A 19,893-nucleotide genomic window follows, 5' to 3' on the forward strand; every position below is an offset into this window, starting at 1 on the left:
AAAAGACTCCCGGTTTAATTTCCTCTCGACGATACGGCTGACGTGAAAATAAATTTCCATCGTCGAAAACGAGTCACCAGCTGACTCGAGGGCGAGCCTCGGGCTGGCGAACATCTGTCGTCGATGGAAGTGCTTCCAGAAGAACCGCGGAGCGACCCAGGAGAGCTTTCGAGCCGTTCATTTGGTAACCATTAGCCCCCGTTTCTCGATGGATTCTCGAGTTAAAGGGTGGAACGATCGCCTTCTGGGTCTTGTATATCGATGCAGCGAAGACGCTTGTTTACTTTCCATAGGCCTCGTCTAGTACCACGTGCTTCCGCCGCGAGAAGCGGAAGTCGCTAATTGACCCAAAATTCAAATTTCTGCCATTTTTCATTTTTGCCATTTCCGTAGACATCGCAAATTCGTGATCCGAAACCATAAAAATTAACGAAGAAAAAATGGCTCCAAATTTCCCCTTGCGTACCCAGTGCCATAAATTATAAAATTACTTGCAGAGACGTCCAACGACAATCGTGCACGTAGGAGTTGATTTCGTAAAAATAGAAGAGAGAAAAAAAGACCGATGTATAACAGAATCACGAAGGCAGACCCTAACCCAGACTTTTTTCCAACAATGCACTTTTCTCGCTGGCATCTTGAATCTCGAGGACGGAAAACCCTCGTCGAGATTTATCGAGCCCCTCTCCCCCCCCCCCCCCCTTCTTCTGCCCCTCTCTCTAAGGCTTCCTTTTTCACCGTGGACGTTGTACCGAGCGCGGGAGAGCATTCGCCAGGGCGTGCTTTTAATGGAACAAACGTTGAGACATCGTGGCGAAGCCATTTTTCAAGTCGAGAGCGTTCGTCTGGCAGCTTCTGCTGGGGCTTCTGCCTATCAATTCCTGCAATGGTCTTTGCACTTGCACGCGATTAATTCCAATTCAGGAGTGCTTCTTCGAAAGAACGATCGATAATCGTCCGGCACCTCTGACGATAGGCACTGTTGCTTTTCGATCGGACCCGTTCGATCGAATTATTCTTTACTTTTCCAATTGATTTTCAATTCGATTCAATTATTCCTTCAAGTTTCCTAGTATTTTTTCGATATTTTTATAACGCGTTTGGCCTTCCCTTCGCCTTAGTCGCCGTTGACTGAGGGGGGGATGAATCATTTTCCTAAGCGACGTTAGTCACTGGACGAGCAGTTCTTTCGACCCTCGGCTTGAGACTGACTTTTTTAAGGGATGTCCCTTTCGAGCCCTTCGCGCCCCGCGTATATTACTCTTGGGAGCGTGGAGCCTCTAGACTTTAATGGAACAAATGTTGCGAAACCGCAAATCGAAATCCAGTGCGTACAGTTATTGGTCGTATGGTTGCTGATATTTTTTTTTTTACAGTTCGTCAGTTTTAGATGGGGTTTCTCCTTTCATTATACGCAAACCCACTAGAGACATTGACTGCAGTCGTTGTAATTAATCACCCTAATCAATCGAATCATTCTTCATTTTTTTTTTTAAATTAAATTCAACATCAATCGACTCGGTCCTTAAGTTTCAATTATTCTTAGTTTCATATTCATAATCATAATCATAATCATAATCATAATCATAATTGTATTCCAAGTCGGTTCACTGTTTTTATTGTGTCGCGAAATGTAATCGCGGTTCAACCGCAGACAAGATTGATATAATTATTTAATTACCGCAAAGCAAATGTTAATTTTATAACAGTGATAATAACCACGTGCGAGTTAGTGGATTTGCGGGTGCGCGATGCCTGAATTATTCATAGATAAATCTGGACGGCCGTGTGGCGAGTCTAAGTACCGCGAGATTATCAAGCGACGAGGTTTTTCAATCTGTGCATAGAGAAGCCATTCGCAACCATTTCGCAATACTTCGTAACCTACTAGGAACTTCTTAGAAAGTATTAATCAGTGAAACTATTCATCAACAAGTTTATGATTTCTCAGAACCAAATTCAGGAATTGTACAGTATTTCTTTCGAAGTAGCAGCCCTATCTACCCTTCGGTTCCCCAAATTTTTATTGAAAATGAATTCTAATCAAATTTACAAAAACCTCTGAAACAAAGAAGACTTTAACTCTCTGAAGACCTCACACCCATTATCTAAGCTTCAGTCTCCCAAATTTTTACTGAAAATGAATTCTAATCAAGTTAGCAAAATCTTTTGAAACAAAGAAGACCTCAACCGTCTGAAGACCTCACACCCATTATCTAAGCTTCAGTCTCCCAAATTTTTACTGAAAATGAATTCTAATCAAGTTAGCAAAAACTTCTGAAACAAAGAAGACCCCAACCCTCTAAAGACTTCTAACCCTCCCCTTCCATTTTCCAAACCCCTCCCCCGTTTAAAATTCTCTCGATTCCCTTAATCAAGGTATCTCTCCATCACCCTTTAGAACGAGTCCTAGCATTCCAACACCCTCCACGAAAGCCGCATCCGAGTCTCGAGCAGTTAGGTCCCTCGACTCGCCAAGTAGCCGAAAAGGCTCCAATTAAAACTTCTCTCGCAACGTTTCTCCGAGCCAACGTTAGGGTTCAAGGAGGGGCTGATTCGGTGATAATCGCCGGAAACGAGCTGATTCTCGCCATTTTCTCGCTGATTACGCGGTCCGTGTCCTCGTGCTCGCCCACCTTGAGCGTAAAACGCGAACGGAGTCGTTGGAAGGCAATGGCTGGCCAGCGATACGCCCGCCGACGCTCAATTGGCCACCGTGGCGCCTCAACGAGAGGAGTCAACGACTGTACGCGACCAGTGCCTTCTTCTTCCAAGATGATTTAATTGTCGCGTGTCAGAGTTCAAGCGTCGTCGATGACACACGAGTCGCGAACAAGCCGTGATCAACGCTCCTCAACGACGCCCACGCCTCGCGACCCACCGGGGTCACCGTCGTCGACGGGTGTACCTATCGCTGCTAATCGCAGGAAGTTCGCGGGAACGCTTGTAATTGCGTCGATCAACGACTCCGAGCCACGAGGAATCCTCTAATCGCGGAACTGCGTGCGGAGGATTCCTCCGTGTGAATGGAATCAATTGTACTCGGGCGTTATAAGTAGGAGGAAATCATGATGGGTTCGTATTAGGCTTAGAAACTAGTCGAGCATCTTTAATGAAGCATAGATATCGTTACTCAGAGAGTTATGTTTTCTGAGTAGTCTGTATTATAGGTTCGATAGGTTTCCAAATAAATGCTTCGGTAATCTGTATATAAATTTCGTACTTATACATATTTATAATGAAAAAATTCGTGATAATAATGAAATCTCGAGTAATGTAATTTAAAAAAAGAGAGAGGTCTAGTTGGACCACGAGCTTCCCCGAATCTCCAAAAATACTCTTTTTGTCGGATCGACCGACTCCTTGGACGATAAATCAAGCGAACGCGAACCGATTCGCGTCTGGTTCGTCTCCTGCGCGAGTCCACTCGTATTTTTCACAAACAGCGCGGCTCGTAAATCGCGCGTTAAGCTCGAACCGCGCTCGCGGGACGTTTAGGTCCGAGATAACGATCACGATGAACTGCGAAGTCTGGGTTAATACAAGGTGGAGTAAATCGCCAACTGACGCGCCGACAATTTCCCTATTGTTTACGCGCATCGATCTTCGTTGTTGAGCCGTGAATCAACCGGTCCGCGAAAAAACGAGCCGAGGCTCCTGGCAGCTCGAGATCAGACCTGGAAAGTATTCGAATATTTTAATGCGTGGCAGTCGAGTCGTTCGTGCTTGATTTGCGTGTTCGAGTATCGGAGCGTTCGCGTATTTTGTTGAAAGAATAATAATAAGCAAAATTGTATGGCTACTAAACTTTGTGCACATATATATTGTTTGTTGGAGTACCTACTTGATTTTCAAAATATTCCAAAATTTCAAGATATTTGAGTATCGGAGTATTAGAATATTAGAGTAGGTATTTTAATGTTTCGAGGTATCGGAGTATTTGAATATCCAAATATTTGTATGTAGAAGTATTCGAGTACTGGAATACTTGTCCCAGTGGCTCTTTTTAAGACAACCAGCTTCCAAAATCGAATCGACGATTCTATTTCGTGCACCGTAAGTAGCAGTTAACGCGTTCGATGATCGATTTCGAGGAATCGGAGTAAATTCGGTTCGGGACGGGCAGCTGCGGAGTGTCGATAAACACACAACCTTGACGACTAACGTAACACATGTGCGGCGTGGTATTTCAGGACTTTTAATGCCCGTTCAGGACAATTGTTACATCATACTATAGCGACTCTATTTTTAACCGACGTTGAAAAAGAGTGGTTTTTTTTTTTTTTTAAATTAATTAATTATTAACTTGTTAATGAAACGCAAGTTATTAACGTATAAATTATAGAATAAGAAATCAAATAGAATCGAATCTATTAGGAACTTCATACTCATTCCACCATTGTTCGCCTTCCGTACTAACAAAATTTTTATTTTCTGTTTCAGGTAAGTCATGAAAACCAAGCATAGCCGAACCCCCATAAATAATTCCCAAAGAAATTCTTCGTCGCAGGTATTTGACACAATTTTTCAAATGCATAGTACTCGTCCCTCGAGTGTTTGAATGTTCGAATAAAGGAAAATTGGGGACGCAGTACCTCGGAAAATATTCGCGATGAACGGAAGCAAGTGGAATTTCCATAGCTGCGAACAGATGGCCCCATTCGCGCGTGCTTCGAGAAAGGAAAAGGCACCTTGTTGTCATCGAGAGATTTGCATGTGAATTCCCACGGACTCCCGACGTACGGATATTTTTTGTTCGCGCGCACTCTGGGGACTTTGGTGGCTGCAGGAAGGAAGGAAGTAAGCAGGAAAAGAAGGGATCCTGCGAGGGGAAGTCGTTGGATCGTCCAACGGCTTCCCCTCAGGATATTATGGCAGATGGGCTGCGAAGCCTATCCTCCTTCGATCCTAATGATCCAGGTCTAATGCATCCACGTGTTGCACCAGCCCCAAGTTCTCTTTGTCAGGATCTATTGAACGGTGACCTCGTAGATAACCTGGTCCGGGGACACGTCGAGCCATTTTATAAATCTTGAGGCATCTTTTTTCCAAGTTAGATATTTAAATTTCAAATATCTGATATTCTAAATTTAAAGTGGTAGTAATAAAAGTGTCCACAACGTAGGGCCCAATAACTTGAGTAATAGTGATCTTAAAGCATTTTCGTTTAGAATTTTTAAGTAAATTTAGAGCGATGGCTGTAATAACGAGTACAGATTCACACTCGCCTCCCAGACTTTTTCTAATTCCTCGAGATTTAATTTTCGTCACGTTCGGCGATTCGAAAATGATCGAAAATCCCTCGAAGTAGGCCATTAGCGACAGAGAGAGTCACCATGTTGTATCAGCTTCATCTCCGCGGCATGCTTATTGGCGGCTGAGAAGCTTCGCTCTAATTTCTGTCCGACCTTCCAACGTACCCGCCGTCGATTCGTCGACAAACGTTAATGGAAAGCGCTCGAGATAAATCGACAGAGCTCTCCTGAAAGCCATCGAAGTCCGCTTATCGATCCGTCGACACCAGGAACACTCTCGCGTTTTCCCAAACTAATTTCCCCTCTCGTTCCGCTGGCGGTCCTCCCTTTGCGAGTAAGTAAAACGCGGAAAAAGGAACAAACGTCGATTCCAATTCATTCGGCTCTCGAGAATCATCGACGATCGTCGTTATCGACGGGAGCTCCCTGAAAAACGCTTCGTTACGACGAGAGGGCGTTCAATTTAATATCTACAAAAATTGAATGCGGAGGGCTCTAACGTTTTTATCAAAGGACGATTCGAGAGGAAACGTTATTCCTTGGAGGAACTGGTTGCCGAGGAAGATCTTCGGAATCTCAACCCTTTTAATCTCGGTGGGGACATGTTTGATTTTTTTTTTTTTTATTATTTAGTTCTTTTTATTATTGACAGGAATTATAATTATAAAAAAAACTAAACGTCCACAGATGTGGCCAAGGCCATGAAGAGGTTAACGAAATTAATTTTTAGAAGAGAAACTCAAATAGAAAACAGTTGGGTTGAAAGTGTTGAACTCCCGAGAGGCGATCTCTCGGTGTACCACCTGTAAATTTCATGAAACAAAAAATGATTCGAAATGCTTTAAAACAAGACAAAATCAACGTCCCTATCATCACCAATTCCTCAGACAAAAATTCTTCCACGTAGCCAGTCCTCCAACATCCATTACCACCTTTGAAGCTCCCTATTACCTAAACAATGTCGAGGCCACCGAGACGACGACTTAAACTCTGCCTGTTTTCCCATGGACCACGAGATACTTCATCCTGGTGAAAATCCCGCGTGCGCATCGGTCCTGGCGAGCGAGAACCTCCCGAGTAGTCGAGATTTATTTATAACCGCGTCCCCTTCGGAGGAAAATCGAATCTCCGCGTCCCCTCTCTTTTTGTGGAGGGTATTTTCCAGTATCACGGTGCCGACTTAATTCCCATAAAGCTAGGAGGGACGCGACGGTGCCTGACCGAAGCGAATTAACGCGTTAAGCCGTCGCTGCGACGCAGAATTTCTATGGAGCTTCCGCGACAGCGAGCTACCAACAGGCTCGCCGAGAGGAGGCTCGCGGCAACCCCTTCGCTCTCCCGCCCCCTACCGGCAGCACCATGGGGGTTTGCGCGTTGATATCGCAATAAAAGCTGTATCGATCCCGCCCCGACACGAGGCCGGCTGTTGTCAGGGGGTTGATAACGATATGCAAGCACTCCCGTAGACTGCGCCGCTAAAAGCTACGCGGAAGCTTTGAGCTTCTGTCGCCGGCTGCCCTGGATACACGCCACTCCCTCGCCGGTTTCGGCCATTTCTCGCCTGATTCGGGGTACAAAGGTACACCGCGTATCAAAATTGTACGAACGCTTGGATTTCTCTGGTTTCGGTGGCTTTGAACAGTTCGTCAGAAAAATCAATTAAAACGGTAAAAACTGGAAAAGTGCGAGACGGGATTGACGGGATAAGTACGAGATGACTATCCCCACCACTGGGGGGGGGGTTCCCCCTTGAGGAGCAAGCACCCCCTCCGCGAGCGAGCAGAGTACATTGTGTACATTACATTACTATTGTCTCACCGATACGCTTCCGTCGACTGCTCCTTTTTCCTCGGACCTTTTTCTCTTTCACTCTCTGTACTTTTCTACGTTCGATGCTCGTCTCGAGCCAAATGTAAACGCAGAATAGAAACTTCGACCGGAGAACTGCATCGTTTGGGTCCCGATTTTCTTGCACTCGTCCAGTCTTTACCGAAGGCTACGTGAAACCTGGCACCCGACGTAAAAAAGAAAAGTTAATTTTCCGAAAGTCGGGTGGCAGGTTCACACAGTCCTAGTGTTAACGCAACAACTATCCAACCTGCCCGAAGGAAACTCGGTTCCAGAAGGAAGCGAGAAAATTAACAAGAAGCTAGTCGGTTAATAAGAACGTAAAGATAAAAAGGCTGTCGAAAGAGCGGCTGTTTGTCAGTCTCGGTTCCGCGAAACGGAAGTAGAGGTGAATCATCTTCGACCGATGATGGAAGGTCCCTCGAGGTTGATTATTTTCCAACGATACGCTCGTTAGGTCTTGTTATCCTTCGCGGATCGAAGATATAGTGTTCGATCGCGGTTTATTATCGCAGAACGTCCGAACGTATGGGAATTTTATGATCCATCGTTTTCTATTTCGGGGCTGGAGCGAGGGTGAGCGATCGGCAACGTTTGTATTAGGCGGCGAGCAAAGGTCCGCGCAGGGGATCGAGCCACCCCTAATCCGATCCTGACTTATTATGCTCGCAGCTATTAATGCGATCAAGTATGGTAATACCCCGTGAAACTGTCCGGGAAAATTTGCGTGCTGCGTCATTTGTACGGGGGATCCGGCGTAATGGAACGTGGACTATCCATCAATGAGCTGCTCTTTGCAGCCATTGGGCCGTGAGAAATCGGAATATAAAGAAAATGCGTAATTCAGGATTCGGGGGAATGACTGTTCGAGTCAAGTAGCGTAGCATACTCGGAATTTTTTTGATGAATGATCATTTCATCCGGTATATTTTATTTTCGTAATACATCTACTACGATAATTTAAACATATTTTATTACATTACATTCTAGCTTAAAATCACCGGTTTGATATTTTCAAATAAATGTATTGTTCTCTGTAAGTATCTCAGCGTGTTCTTGCACGTGGGTAAAGTTCATTCGTATTACATACTTTTAATGAAACATTTATTTAATTGATTTATTTTATTTACGTTAGCATTTATTGTCAAAACTACCATTTAATTTTGATTAAATTTAAATTTCTTCGATAAACATAAAGGGCATGCTACAACTTGACTATATCTAGAAATTATTTTGTACATATATCTCGCGAATTGTACATACATATTTATTTATTTCGCGTCTGATATACGTGGAATTAGTACGGGGTGGAGGCAGGCAGCATCGACGGAATTCGTCCTCCCCGGTCCAGGTACAGGCACGTAGGGCGGTCGATCGATATTTAGAGGGTTCAGGACCGCTCCCTGTAGGGCAGCGGAATTTTGAAAGTCGGTTCTCTATTGTAGCTCCCCTTTTTTCCGGTCGTGCGTCTCGTGTGCAGTCTACGCCAATGGCGAGGCCCGGTGCTGGCTTCCTGAGGCCAGGTGGTGCGCAACCGTTGCCATCCCCAAAGCCCAGTGTTCCGTTCTTGCAGGCAGCTGCAGCTGCGACATACACGCTGCTCCTTGTACGCTCGCAAACGAGGCCCTGTAAAACGTACGCGCACCAGTGATCGTCGAATAGTTATTAAGAAGCCTGGATTTGGGTCGGGAAAGTCTGAGAAACTCCCGCGAGTATTCAAATTTCAATAATAATAATAATAGTAGAGCGAAAAACATTCTGCTTTACAGTCTATAGTACACCGAATTCGTGTTTCCCACTCTGCAACACAGTTCGAAGTTCGATCGATAAATAGAAGCTAATCAGCGCTTTCAGCCGGCTCCTCGCTCTTCCTTATCGATCATTTTCGCAACGAGCAGACTCATTACCGACCGCGAGCGCGTGCCTCGTGGCTCGTGCCAAGAATTTATCAAGCACACAACGTAGCTGTAGAAACAGTTGCTTTCTGGAATAAAAGGCCTCTGTCGTCGGCGCCAGTAGATATAAAACATGTTATCGGCGCGTTATCCGTCAGGTGAGATAATCCCCCAAGATACATCGACTCGATCCGACCGCAACCTTTCCGCTCGGTGAAGTTAGAACGTCCGTCTTGCTGGCACGCACGAATCCCTAGCGCGACCGTGGTAGATGGCACACGGACGCTCACGAACAAGGGCGTGCGCTCGTACACACACGGGCACGTAATGACAGCAGGGAGTTGGGGCAGCTACGGAACCACAGCAGATGGGGAGTTTGCTTCTGCAACGAAGCCAGTCGTTGTAGCGGCGTGGTTCAAGCTGCCCGCCTTTTCCCGTCTTCTCCGTGCGCGATTTCGCGTTCCTTTTCTCCGCGGCCTCCTCCCCCGATTCTTTCGTCGCTCCTCGATAGAGAAAACTCGACGACAGTCATGGGACGGTCGCGTGCCACTTCCTTCCTTCCGTCTTCCTTCCAGCCCCATCGCTCCCCTCTAAATCACCTTTTCGGGATCTCAGGTCAGGGATATTGAGCGAAGGGGAATCGATCGATCGCGCGTAACGGGACGCACGGGGGTTCTCTCGTGAGTATCGCAACGAAATTTTTCTTGTAGACGACGAAGAGAAATCTTTTCGAAGGGTTTTCTTTGTCTAATACTGCTTGGGTTTGGAGAATTACGTAAAAATCGACGAATCTTTTCTTTGTTCGACTACTTGGGAATTTTTGGGCCGATCGAGAAGTTAGAGGTATAGTGTATCGCATAGTGCTACTAATTCGAATCGAAGTGCTCCGAAGTAGGGTACGAAAGAGACAGGAGTCGATGCATAGTGAGTATCAGAGAGAATTTTTAAATAGATTTTTACTTAGCGGAAGCTATTTTTTTTATATCGGCATAAACTTGAAATTCGTGTAGAAGGCGGGGTGCGGGGTTGCGCGATGTTCGAAGTTCGACGAACTCGATCGAGCGAATCGTAATTGGTATAAATTTGAAATTCGTATAGAAGGCGGTACGGTTGCGCGATGGTCAAAGTTCGACGAATTCGATCGAGCGAATCGTAACATTCCACCATTCCATTTTCCTTGTACCTTCCCCAGAGAAACCATTCGAAAAGGAACGTCACGTGATTTTCCTCGAAGTACGCGGGTCCCTCTTGAATTCTGTTAACGCCGTGGATGGTTGCCCATTGTATCGATGGCTTTGTCTCTGTCTTTGTCCTGTCAACGGCCTAGAAGACCGTTGACCGTCAATAGGGCCACCAGAGTGGCACGGCTCAGGCTCTCAGGAAATTTATTCGGTGAGTACAGAACACATATTCCTTAGCTTCGTTACTTTTCGTTTTTGTTCGTTTTTTCTGTTTCTCTTCCCCCTCGCTGTTGGCGACATCTCTCCCGCTAAGACATTAGGGTCTTTCGGGCCGTAATACGCACGTGCGTCGAGGAGTGTTTATAAATACGCAAACGGTTTTCGTGACGTCACCGCGCGCAATGGTGGTGGTAGCGAAATAACAGAGTAACGAAAGACGAAGAACGTGTAGCGGTTTGTTCTTGATGTTTATCGCGAGTATACTGCGGATTTTACCTTTTTACGATACAATGTAATGTTTGAAATCCGTGGCAGAAATATCAATATTATCGTATCAATTAAAAGTAGAATATATCGAACACACGTTACATAAAAATCGTAAATGCATAGGAGTCATCGGTCTAGTAATTAGCAATTTAATCACAGGCAATGATATTTCGAGAAGGTCGATGCGATCATTGATCGCTCGATCCGTTGGACGGTTAGATCGTGAAATTAGCGCACAAGGCACGACTCTTAACAGCAGGCGAGACACGCGTCTCTTTGTCGCCCAAGGAAGTGGAATTTCATTAACACGTCTCCCGTGACTCATTCTTCGCGAAACTCCAACGAACTGTTTGCTGAAGCGTCAGCTCGGAAATTACGTTTACCCGTCGCGTTTTTTTTTTTTTTTTTTTTCTGTCCGTAAATCGCGATTGCGAAATTTCGTGGAAAGCGGCGCAGCGGGCAGGTGACTCCAGTCGATAACTTTCGATCGCGATTAACCCTGTATTACCCAATGAGCTCGACTGGAAACCCGATAAAAACAACGAATAACGAGCAACGGGACGTTACGTTTACGAACAAAAAGCATTTGTTCCACATCGGAATTTGTCGATATCGATGTCGCGAAATTTGTTATTGGTGTTGGATAAATGTTGATTAACTGGACACGTGGATGCATTCAACAAATTTTTTAATAAGTTCATTGATATCGAATAAATGTTCACTAGCTGGGAATTAATTTAGTTAATGTCAAATTTCGTTACCGTTTTAATTAAATAATCGACTCGATAGAATTCACATACCAATCTTCATTTTTAAATATTACAAATACGAAAAAGAAATTTTGTACGCGTTCCTTGTACACGTTCAGTAAATTCATTGTTTAAATACTTTCTAATAGATTCTAAAAGAGTCCAAACCCAAATAAATTCCTAACAATTTTTCATTATAAATTATTAATACTAGTGCTCTTCTCCGGCTTTCTGCTCCTAATCTCCATTTAATACGAAAATTGCTCGGTATTTGATAATAATTAACATTGGATAATGCTAGTAGTAAAATTAATAATTGCCGGTGGTAATTGGACGTCGGAATTCTCGGTTAGCGTACGTTGGATGTATTTCTGTTTGAATTATTCGAAAACGAGCGAATACTAATTAGCTTGTTTCCAGCTTAATTAGTTAGTCGAGTGCGCGTATGCGTGTGAATGAATTATGCATTTTCATGAGAAAAGGGAGTGCACGAGCGCGGAAATTAGCTCTACTAGATGCGTATTACGCGGTGGCGTATCCCTTGACGAACAAATTTCAGCCTGATAGGATTGTCGTCGATTACACAAATTGCCCCCACCTCCTCCAACCAAAAAAGAAAAGAAAAAAAGAAAAACGTAATTTGATACGAAGTATCAAGACGGCTTTATTGTTATCTGATGGCATCGATAACGTATGATACCGTACGATATATCTCCGTAAGATGTTACTTCCACAAAGATAGTCGATCTTTAATTTATTGTCTCGCGTAACTAGTGATATACGAACGTGATTCTAAGCTTGTCCAGGGTCGTCTTAACGCCAGGTTCCAAATTTCACGTGATTTTTATCCATGTAACGAGGCAAGTTTATATCAGAATTTATTTTTGTTCGAGCCTTCCAATTAATTTCAGTAAATCGACTCCATTTAGTTAGCAGAAGTCTGATAAAAAAAATGTATTTATTTCCAAATATCTCGTTATATCGAATACTCGTCTTCCAATCAATGCGTGTCGGTCTTATTGATCCGTCGTACGAATAAAAATCCACCTAAGCTTCGTGTATCTACGATTAGCTCGAAACTAATCATACCCTGAAGGAAAAAGCACGTGTCACCGTTGTTTACCGATCAGAGTAAACAGAGCTCTCTCTCTCTCTCTCTCTCCCTCCCCCTCCCCCTCCCCCCCATCGCACTTAATCTCCTTGATAGAGCGAGACGCTCTCGTTTTATTTCCTTCGAAAACGCTGCTCCACCCCCGCGCGTCTTCACGTGCGAAACGCGACAGATGCGTCGGCGAATTCGTAACAGAGGGTCGACCAAAGGGATTTCCTCGCGCCACCCTACCGTTTAACTTCGTTAATCCGATTGTTCCATGGCTGGCCGTGGTGGCCGCGTTAAAAGCGCCGCGATGGGAATACGCACTTGTCGTCCTGGGCCATGTGGGCTTTGCGCGGAGATCCTTGGGGGTGGCGTGGTCCCCGACCGAGGAATACGCTTTTCTTCTGGAACATTTGGCACGGATACTTTCGCTCGTGGTAACCGTTGCGAGCGGAGTGGTTTAGGGGCTGGAGGTTAAATTAGTTTTTATAGGTAGTTTATATTAGGGGTTTCGTGGGTGTACCGGGCGGGCCGAGTAAGTATAACAAGCTATAACTTCGTTATTCGATTCATGTTTAAAGTGTCTCGTGAATTAATAATTTTTTTACCATGTTAATCTGGTACTTGTTTATGTAGATTGACGAAAGGAATCAACCTATGTACCGTTGCACTTGTAAACAAAACTCACGGTCCTACAAATAGTGTACACTTCGAACCCACTCATCGTTTCCTTTTTACATTTTACTCTAAATATGTTAATTACGAAGTTATACCTTTATCACACTCGGCTCTCAAAATGGCTCCTAAAACGACGCCAGCTCAAAAAGTACCAAGAGCGTTACCGACTCCAATCCAAGAATAAAAAAGAAAAACACGCGACCATCTACGATAACTAGGCTCCGATCTATTCCGAACCTGTCTCGAGTATGTCTGCAGGAATCTTCACGGCGTTCTAGGTAGCATTCCATCCAACAGTCTTCGCGTTGCTACCCCGCCAAGCAATTAATAACGATATTACCAGTGCCTGTAATTTTCTCTTTCGCGTTTCCCCTTGGAAAGTAGGTTCACGCCAATTCCTCGTAAACGCTCCACCTCGTCGGTATCGGTAAAGCCAGCACCGTAAAACGATTTCCCGTATCTGGGAACCGAGGCGTTCGAGATATCAACCGACCTCGCGATCGAACGCGAGGCCAGATGTGTAATTTCGAAAATAGAAAAATCGTTGACGAAATTGCGGTTGTTGGCTGGAACTGGAAGACCTAACGACCCGTTATCGCGGAGGCGGTCGCATCGTTCGCGACTCGAGATAACATTCATCGAGGTATCGATTCTCCTCGCATACCAGCGATTCCTTCAAGTTCGAGAAACCTCGCTCCTAATCGTCCCGGCAAACATTTCCCAGTCGCGTGTTGGATGTTAGCTTAATATCGCGATTGTTTACGATCGGTGCATCGCGCGAGCCCTTCTTCTTTCGCCTCTCTCTTTCTTTCTCTCTCTCTGATCACTTCAAACCTGTGCAGCTCGGAGGCATTTTCCGTTTCTTTCGTTCCGTTCCACCGAGACGCCGCGTAACCGCACGTCGCTTACCACGCGTTGAAATCTCCCGTTTCTTTAAGCGCGCATTTGCGCGAAGTTGGTCTTTGGACACTCGAAATTACACTTTAATGGCTGGCACGTTAGGAGGAGTTTGTTTTGCGAAGCTTTAGACAGCGGAACTGCGAGTCACGTTTAAGTTGCAGAAGGGGGTTATTAAATATTTCAGTCGAAAGAAAGAATCGCATTTGATGGTGTTACGACATTGTAAAGTCTCTCCATCGAAATGCAATTTATTAACGATAATTTAAGTACAAGGAATTGAGAATATGTTTTATAGAACTCTCAAGAACGAGAGAGAAATTTATCGTTACCGTTAAACTCTCCTCGCGACAAACAGACCTCGGTCCCAAATATCCTTCAAAGATAAGCGTCTACGACGGTTAGTTGGGTTACGGCTCTCGACAGCGGCTCAAGGGTTGAGACAAGACTTCCTGCTCTCGAGAAACTCCGTGCATCTCCGTTTCTCGTCCTCCTTCGCGCTCGTTCGCCACGGCTATTCCCGTTCACCGGTTCGCTGCACCTCGTACGCGTTATTATTACTCGAACGTGCCGCGAGGCTCGCGCATTGCCACCTTACGTAACCCACATAGTCGTCGAGGAGCGCAGAAAGAGGTATCCTCCGGTTTCAGGATAGCGACAGGAGCCTAGCGAAGCGAGAGAGGAAGAGAAAGAACCGAAAGGTGAGTCAGGGAGCGGAACGACGACGGCCGGGGGTAGGGGAAGCTCCTTCTAGCCGAGGACTAAGTAGCTCGGCAAAGATCACGGCGTCGGGCGTGGGAACAAGGCCCCTCCTGGATCTGTGTGTACGCTCCTTTACACGGGGAAACGATCCGACGGAGAGTTTTCAACTTCCTCGGCGTGGCAGTACTGCTTAACAGTACCTCGAGTGCTTGATCCCACCCGGGTCGAGACGACTGCCTCGTTGAAAGCGGCACATCCTCGACAGCACGCGACCCAGACCCGATCACGTCACTGGACTGTTCCTACGATCTCGAATTCGGTCGGATCGAGGCTCTAGAAAGTTGGACCGACTCGAGAGCGATTGCTACAGTTACTCAATGTTGGAAAAGGCGGCCTCTGATGAAGGTGCTGGGAGTTTAACAAAAATGCCACCCAAAATGACCCCAAAAATGGCATTCTATCTCGAATTTGGATGGATCGAGGTTCTAGAAAGTTGGAGCGACTCGAGAGCGATTGCTAGAGTTACTCAATGTTGGAAAAGGTGATTTAATAGAGATACTAGAAGTTTAACAAAAATGCCATCCTATCTCGAATTCGATCGAGACTATCCTCCTATCGAGACTCTAGAAAGGTGTCTGATGGAGGTCCTAAGAGTTTTGCAAAAATGGTAACAATAACGACACCCAGTTCCAAAAATGGCAACCCATCTCGAAAATAGCACCGCAACCCCAAGAACGGTCTTCCCATCCCAAAAATGGCACCTACGGTAATAGAAACTCTCGTTTCACGTCGGAGTGAAACGTTTCAAACCTGTCGTCGTTAGTGTGCTTGGATGTCATTTGCCTGGAACCTCAGGTCGCACGCTCCTCGTCGACGAGAGGCCTAGGTAAAGTTCCATGCACCGACCCCAAGACGATGACGCGGTTTTATCCAATTAGGGAGCGCGTAGCCGGGAGACGAAAACGAGTAGAAGAGGCAAACACTCGTCTAGCCTGAGAAATTGCGCGTAGAATGCGTCTGGCCTTTGACTGCTATTCCTCTGTCGGGGACTCGAACCTGTCATAAATTACAAATCGAGGACGAATCTTCTCATTCATCGATCCTTTTAGTACCTCGTATTTCTTTTGTTAGTTTACCTCGTACTCATTGAAGAATTAATCGCGTCTGTTGCGCGGGTTAATGTTTTCTATTATGGTACGTGGACGGTGGAATGAAACAACGAAGATTAAGTGGCATTTACCGAGCACTTTTCTCGTCAGCCAATTTTCTTTGAGAAGGGGTTCGTCGAACTCGTGGTAAACATCAGGATGCGCCAATCGAGCGCAATTCGCAATTTTCTACGCGTCGAGACACCAGAAATAGAAGTTCTTGCGAACGGAGTCGGGTGTTTTGCTAGCTCGGTCAAGGCTCCGTTTATTTACATCGTGCAAAGGACATCGCGTTCACATCGCGGAGGCGGCATTGTTGCATCGGCGCCCCGACTCCCTATGGAACAAATTACTTTCACTTTGGCGCGGTGATAATAGTTGGTCTCTAAATGTTTTACTCTCGATCCGTTTGGTATTCTCGTCGGAGTAGCCAGTCCTCGTTAAAAGTCCCTCTGTAACAGGTTCGGAACGATTCCAGTTAATGTTTAATAGGATTTCAAATATTAATAAAAATTAGGATTTTCAAGTACCATTTTCGTGAAATTGGAGTCTCATCAACAAATTGGTGAGATTCTCCCTATAAAAATGAGTCCAAACTCGACCTCATTCGGACTATCTTCACTTGCGCGTCATTCGAATGACTTTGAATCGTTAAAAAAAATGTTTGAGTAAAAATACTTCGAATGGTGTCGTGTTTGGGCTCATTTTCATCGAGGAAACGTCACCAATTCGTTGGTAATATTTTCACGAAGATCGAATTAATATTTCGAAAATTTTGATTTTGTGGATATCATGGAATTGAAATAGAAATTAGGAAGTTTTGAACCAAGAAATGCGAATAAAATATTTCCATACAGAATATTTATTCGAATCGACCTACAATAATCCCACGAGAATACATATTTGGGAGTTTCAATTCGTTAATTATTCATTTAACTCTCTGTTCGGTATCGCCTACGTAATTTCACTCCTTTGAAGGTAGCTTCCTTACTTGTCCGCAACGATTTCACACTGTTCGAGCAGCCTACGGTAGTATAATGACGTCTGAGACTCTAATAGAGCAGCGAGCATTAAAGTAACCGGATCCTGGCGTATTTAATTTTTCTTACCGAATTCATTCTACGTACTCGATTAATTACTTTCACCGCCGATAGACATCTTTGTGCCTCCATTTTCGGCGTCGCAGAAACGCCTCCGCAAAAAGATCCACGTACCTGTTTCGCGTTTCACATTTTAAAACGCGGCTTTCACGTAAATCGTGACGATTCGGTGGTTACTTTTTACCGGACGGACCTAGAACGAGAAAAAATTATTTTAATCGCAGAATTAAGAAATTAAGAGACTAAGAAGTTGGGAAATTAAAAAATTAGAAAATTAAGATATCAGAAAGTTGAAAAATCAGACAATCAGAAAATTAGAAAATTAAATATTTCGTGACAAAAGACTAAGAATTTTATTATTCTCTTCCGTTCCCGAATAAATCACTTTTATTTCTATAAAACATCGTTTCTGATCGCCACGAGTCGTAGAGAAGCCGGGATAACGCCCATCGACGAGATGGAGTCGCGCGTTGGGCATCAGGATTCGCGTAGATCGCGCAGGATATTCGCGGGGAGCGCGCGCGTCAGATCCAAGGATCTACGCCGTGAGGTACACTTCCGTGCAAATGTGTGTCACGAGTTTCCCACGAGATGAACCGGCGAATGGCAACATAGGCGCGGGCATAGACCAATTACTGGCATGGCTCTCATTGAGAGTCGCGATTTACGTGCACGATCGATCCGCGCTTGGCAACGCGCGCGATTAGAGACGTTCGCGCGTCCTTTCCTAAGAACTCATGCGACGTACACGAACGACACGAGTCCAACTGCGGTGGAACATATAAAATCTTCGTTCCTTGAAACATTCAATTTTTAACGAAATATTCAAGGTTTTTATTAGCGTTGTGGAACGAGTTGCTTCACATATAGGAATTTAAACGTGAACTGTGGAAAGAGGTATCGACCATTTTATTAGTTTCGTTTCGCAATAAGAGTGGAACTGTGAAACAATAAAATTTTGCGCGTCATTGTTATTGGTCACGCAAGGGGAAAACCCGTTCCACCGGGTTGGCAGGATTTTCTAGAGCAAAAAGGTAGTCCGCAAATGAATTGTAAATAAGGAAGCGCGGATCGGTTTCAGGCTAGTTTATGAAATCGTGCTTGTTAGCACGGTTGCATACCTGAAAATATGGAGAACGTATAAAATCTAGAACCGCGCGAGATCGTCTACCGAGATACGTAATCAGTTCGTTGTAAAAAAACTTTCAGCTGCTCTCGCGAATCGTTATGGATTGAGTTTGCGGAGCGATTAGCGCGTTCCACTTGAAAAATTAGCGTCTGAAAACGTTCTTAATAGAGGAAAAGCTTGCCTAAACGATTCCGTTCGCGAGCGTACCTTCGAATGCTTATCATAATTTCCAGCACTACCCCAGTTTCTCTTAAATGGGATAGAAAAATCAGCAAGCGCTACAAAAATGGAGGCCCTGTAAATACAAGGCTCGATGTTAAAATAGACATTGGTATTCCAGCCTGAGAGGTCTCAGAAATTACACAGCTAAATGAAACGAGACTCCAAGAATAGGATTTACACAAAGTATATCCATCGCTCGTTTCATACTCGAGCATTAATTGCGGCCAGGCGAACCAACAAGCGTGCAAGCGTGTCTTTGTTATGCTTTCTCGCTCACTTTCACCTGCCAAACGTTTTCTTCTCGACTAATTCCGCGAGACACTTCAGAGTCTCTCAGACTAGACAATTTAATTTGCATAACCACCTCGAACTGTTCCAACAATTCGCGACCGGTTCTATCATAAATTCTTATCTTCTGATGAATCAGGTCCTAGCTGGTATCTTCTAGATGAATTTCCGAAATAGTTCACGTCGTAAATCGAACGTGCAGGAAGCCGCAGACGGTGTTAGGGGCGCAAGTTCAAGCCGTGTTTAGCGCCAGCTCGTTGAGTAATCGAAAAACTGTAGACGTGTCTCTCCTCGAGTCGGTCTCCTCCTAGTAAGGAGGTAACTCTTACACCAGGTGATCAGGTTCGCCGCGAGTTAAACGCCTGCTAGGCGTGTGTAACGCTTATTAACGGTGTTCGCGTTCCCTCGTCGATCATGGGGATCGACGAGGTCGAGGTCGCGAGGTCAGATACGCGATGATCGACGGTGACCCGGGCGCGATCGTCGAAGCGGCTTCTTTGGGGCCCCTGCTGGTTCCTGATCTAGTATCCAATTATGTTTCTTGGTTCCTTTCAATAAGCAGGATATGCATGAACAATTTATTGATTAGAATTGGATTTGTCTGGTTAATAAATTTACTAAATATTTTTAATTAAATTTTGGTACATTTCAAAGTTGATCGGGACCACTTTACTCTGGTATAAAGTAATCGTATTTTGAATTAATATGCGCGCAACACCTCGTGGAAAAATTCCATGTGGGTTCAAGAACAAAAGAAAATTGAAAATTGACACTGTAGATTAGAAACACTTTACCAACTGATAGCGATTCAGGGTATTGTAGTCGATATTTGAGAACGAAATGCGAGGATCGATACGTTCGAACGCAGGACAAAGGCCTGGCGTTCGGCGGAGGTTTCCGATGGTCGGAAACGAGCGTTGATCAACAGTGGGAGACCAAGTTACGCAGAGGAACGTCCGATCTGTGAACCACGTGTTACTTTATAAATTTACGTATCTTATATTTACGTATTTGTGAACCAGATTTTAAATATATATTCAACCTGTCCTAACAAAAGAAGCTCGTAGTCCATCAAAGCCAATCTAATAAACCAACTCTCCACCTGTAAAAGATGATGACGTCGTCAGAGATTGTCGGCCACAGTCCAAACAACATAATTCGCGTCGAACAGCAGTTGACACGCGTCATTCGATCGAATCAGTCGATTTCATGGCTGCGA

The 19,893-nt window shown here is 44.8% G+C and overlaps 1 protein-coding gene across 5 annotated transcripts in view; it reads left to right on the plus strand.

Annotated features, from left to right (window-relative positions):
• The window catches only part of LOC128875402 (protein neuralized), an 87,312-nt gene that overhangs the window by 52,463 nt on the left and 14,956 nt on the right, over window positions 1–19,893 (plus strand). Inside the window, exon 1 of one of the 5 annotated variants that reach the window (XM_054120948.1) lies at window positions 9,656–10,390. The exons of the other annotated variants lie outside the window; for them this stretch is intronic. Coding sequence (XP_053976923.1) covers window positions 10,288–10,390 — 103 coding nt within the window. The 5' untranslated portion in view covers window positions 9,656–10,287. Of the gene's footprint in view, window positions 1–9,655; window positions 10,391–19,893 lie in introns of those variants that run through there. 5 annotated transcript variants of the gene reach the window in all.

The sequence above is a fragment of the Hylaeus volcanicus genome, chromosome 4, assembly GCF_026283585.1.
Source record: "Hylaeus volcanicus isolate JK05 chromosome 4, UHH_iyHylVolc1.0_haploid, whole genome shotgun sequence".
NCBI lineage: Eukaryota > Metazoa > Arthropoda > Insecta > Hymenoptera > Colletidae > Hylaeus > Hylaeus volcanicus.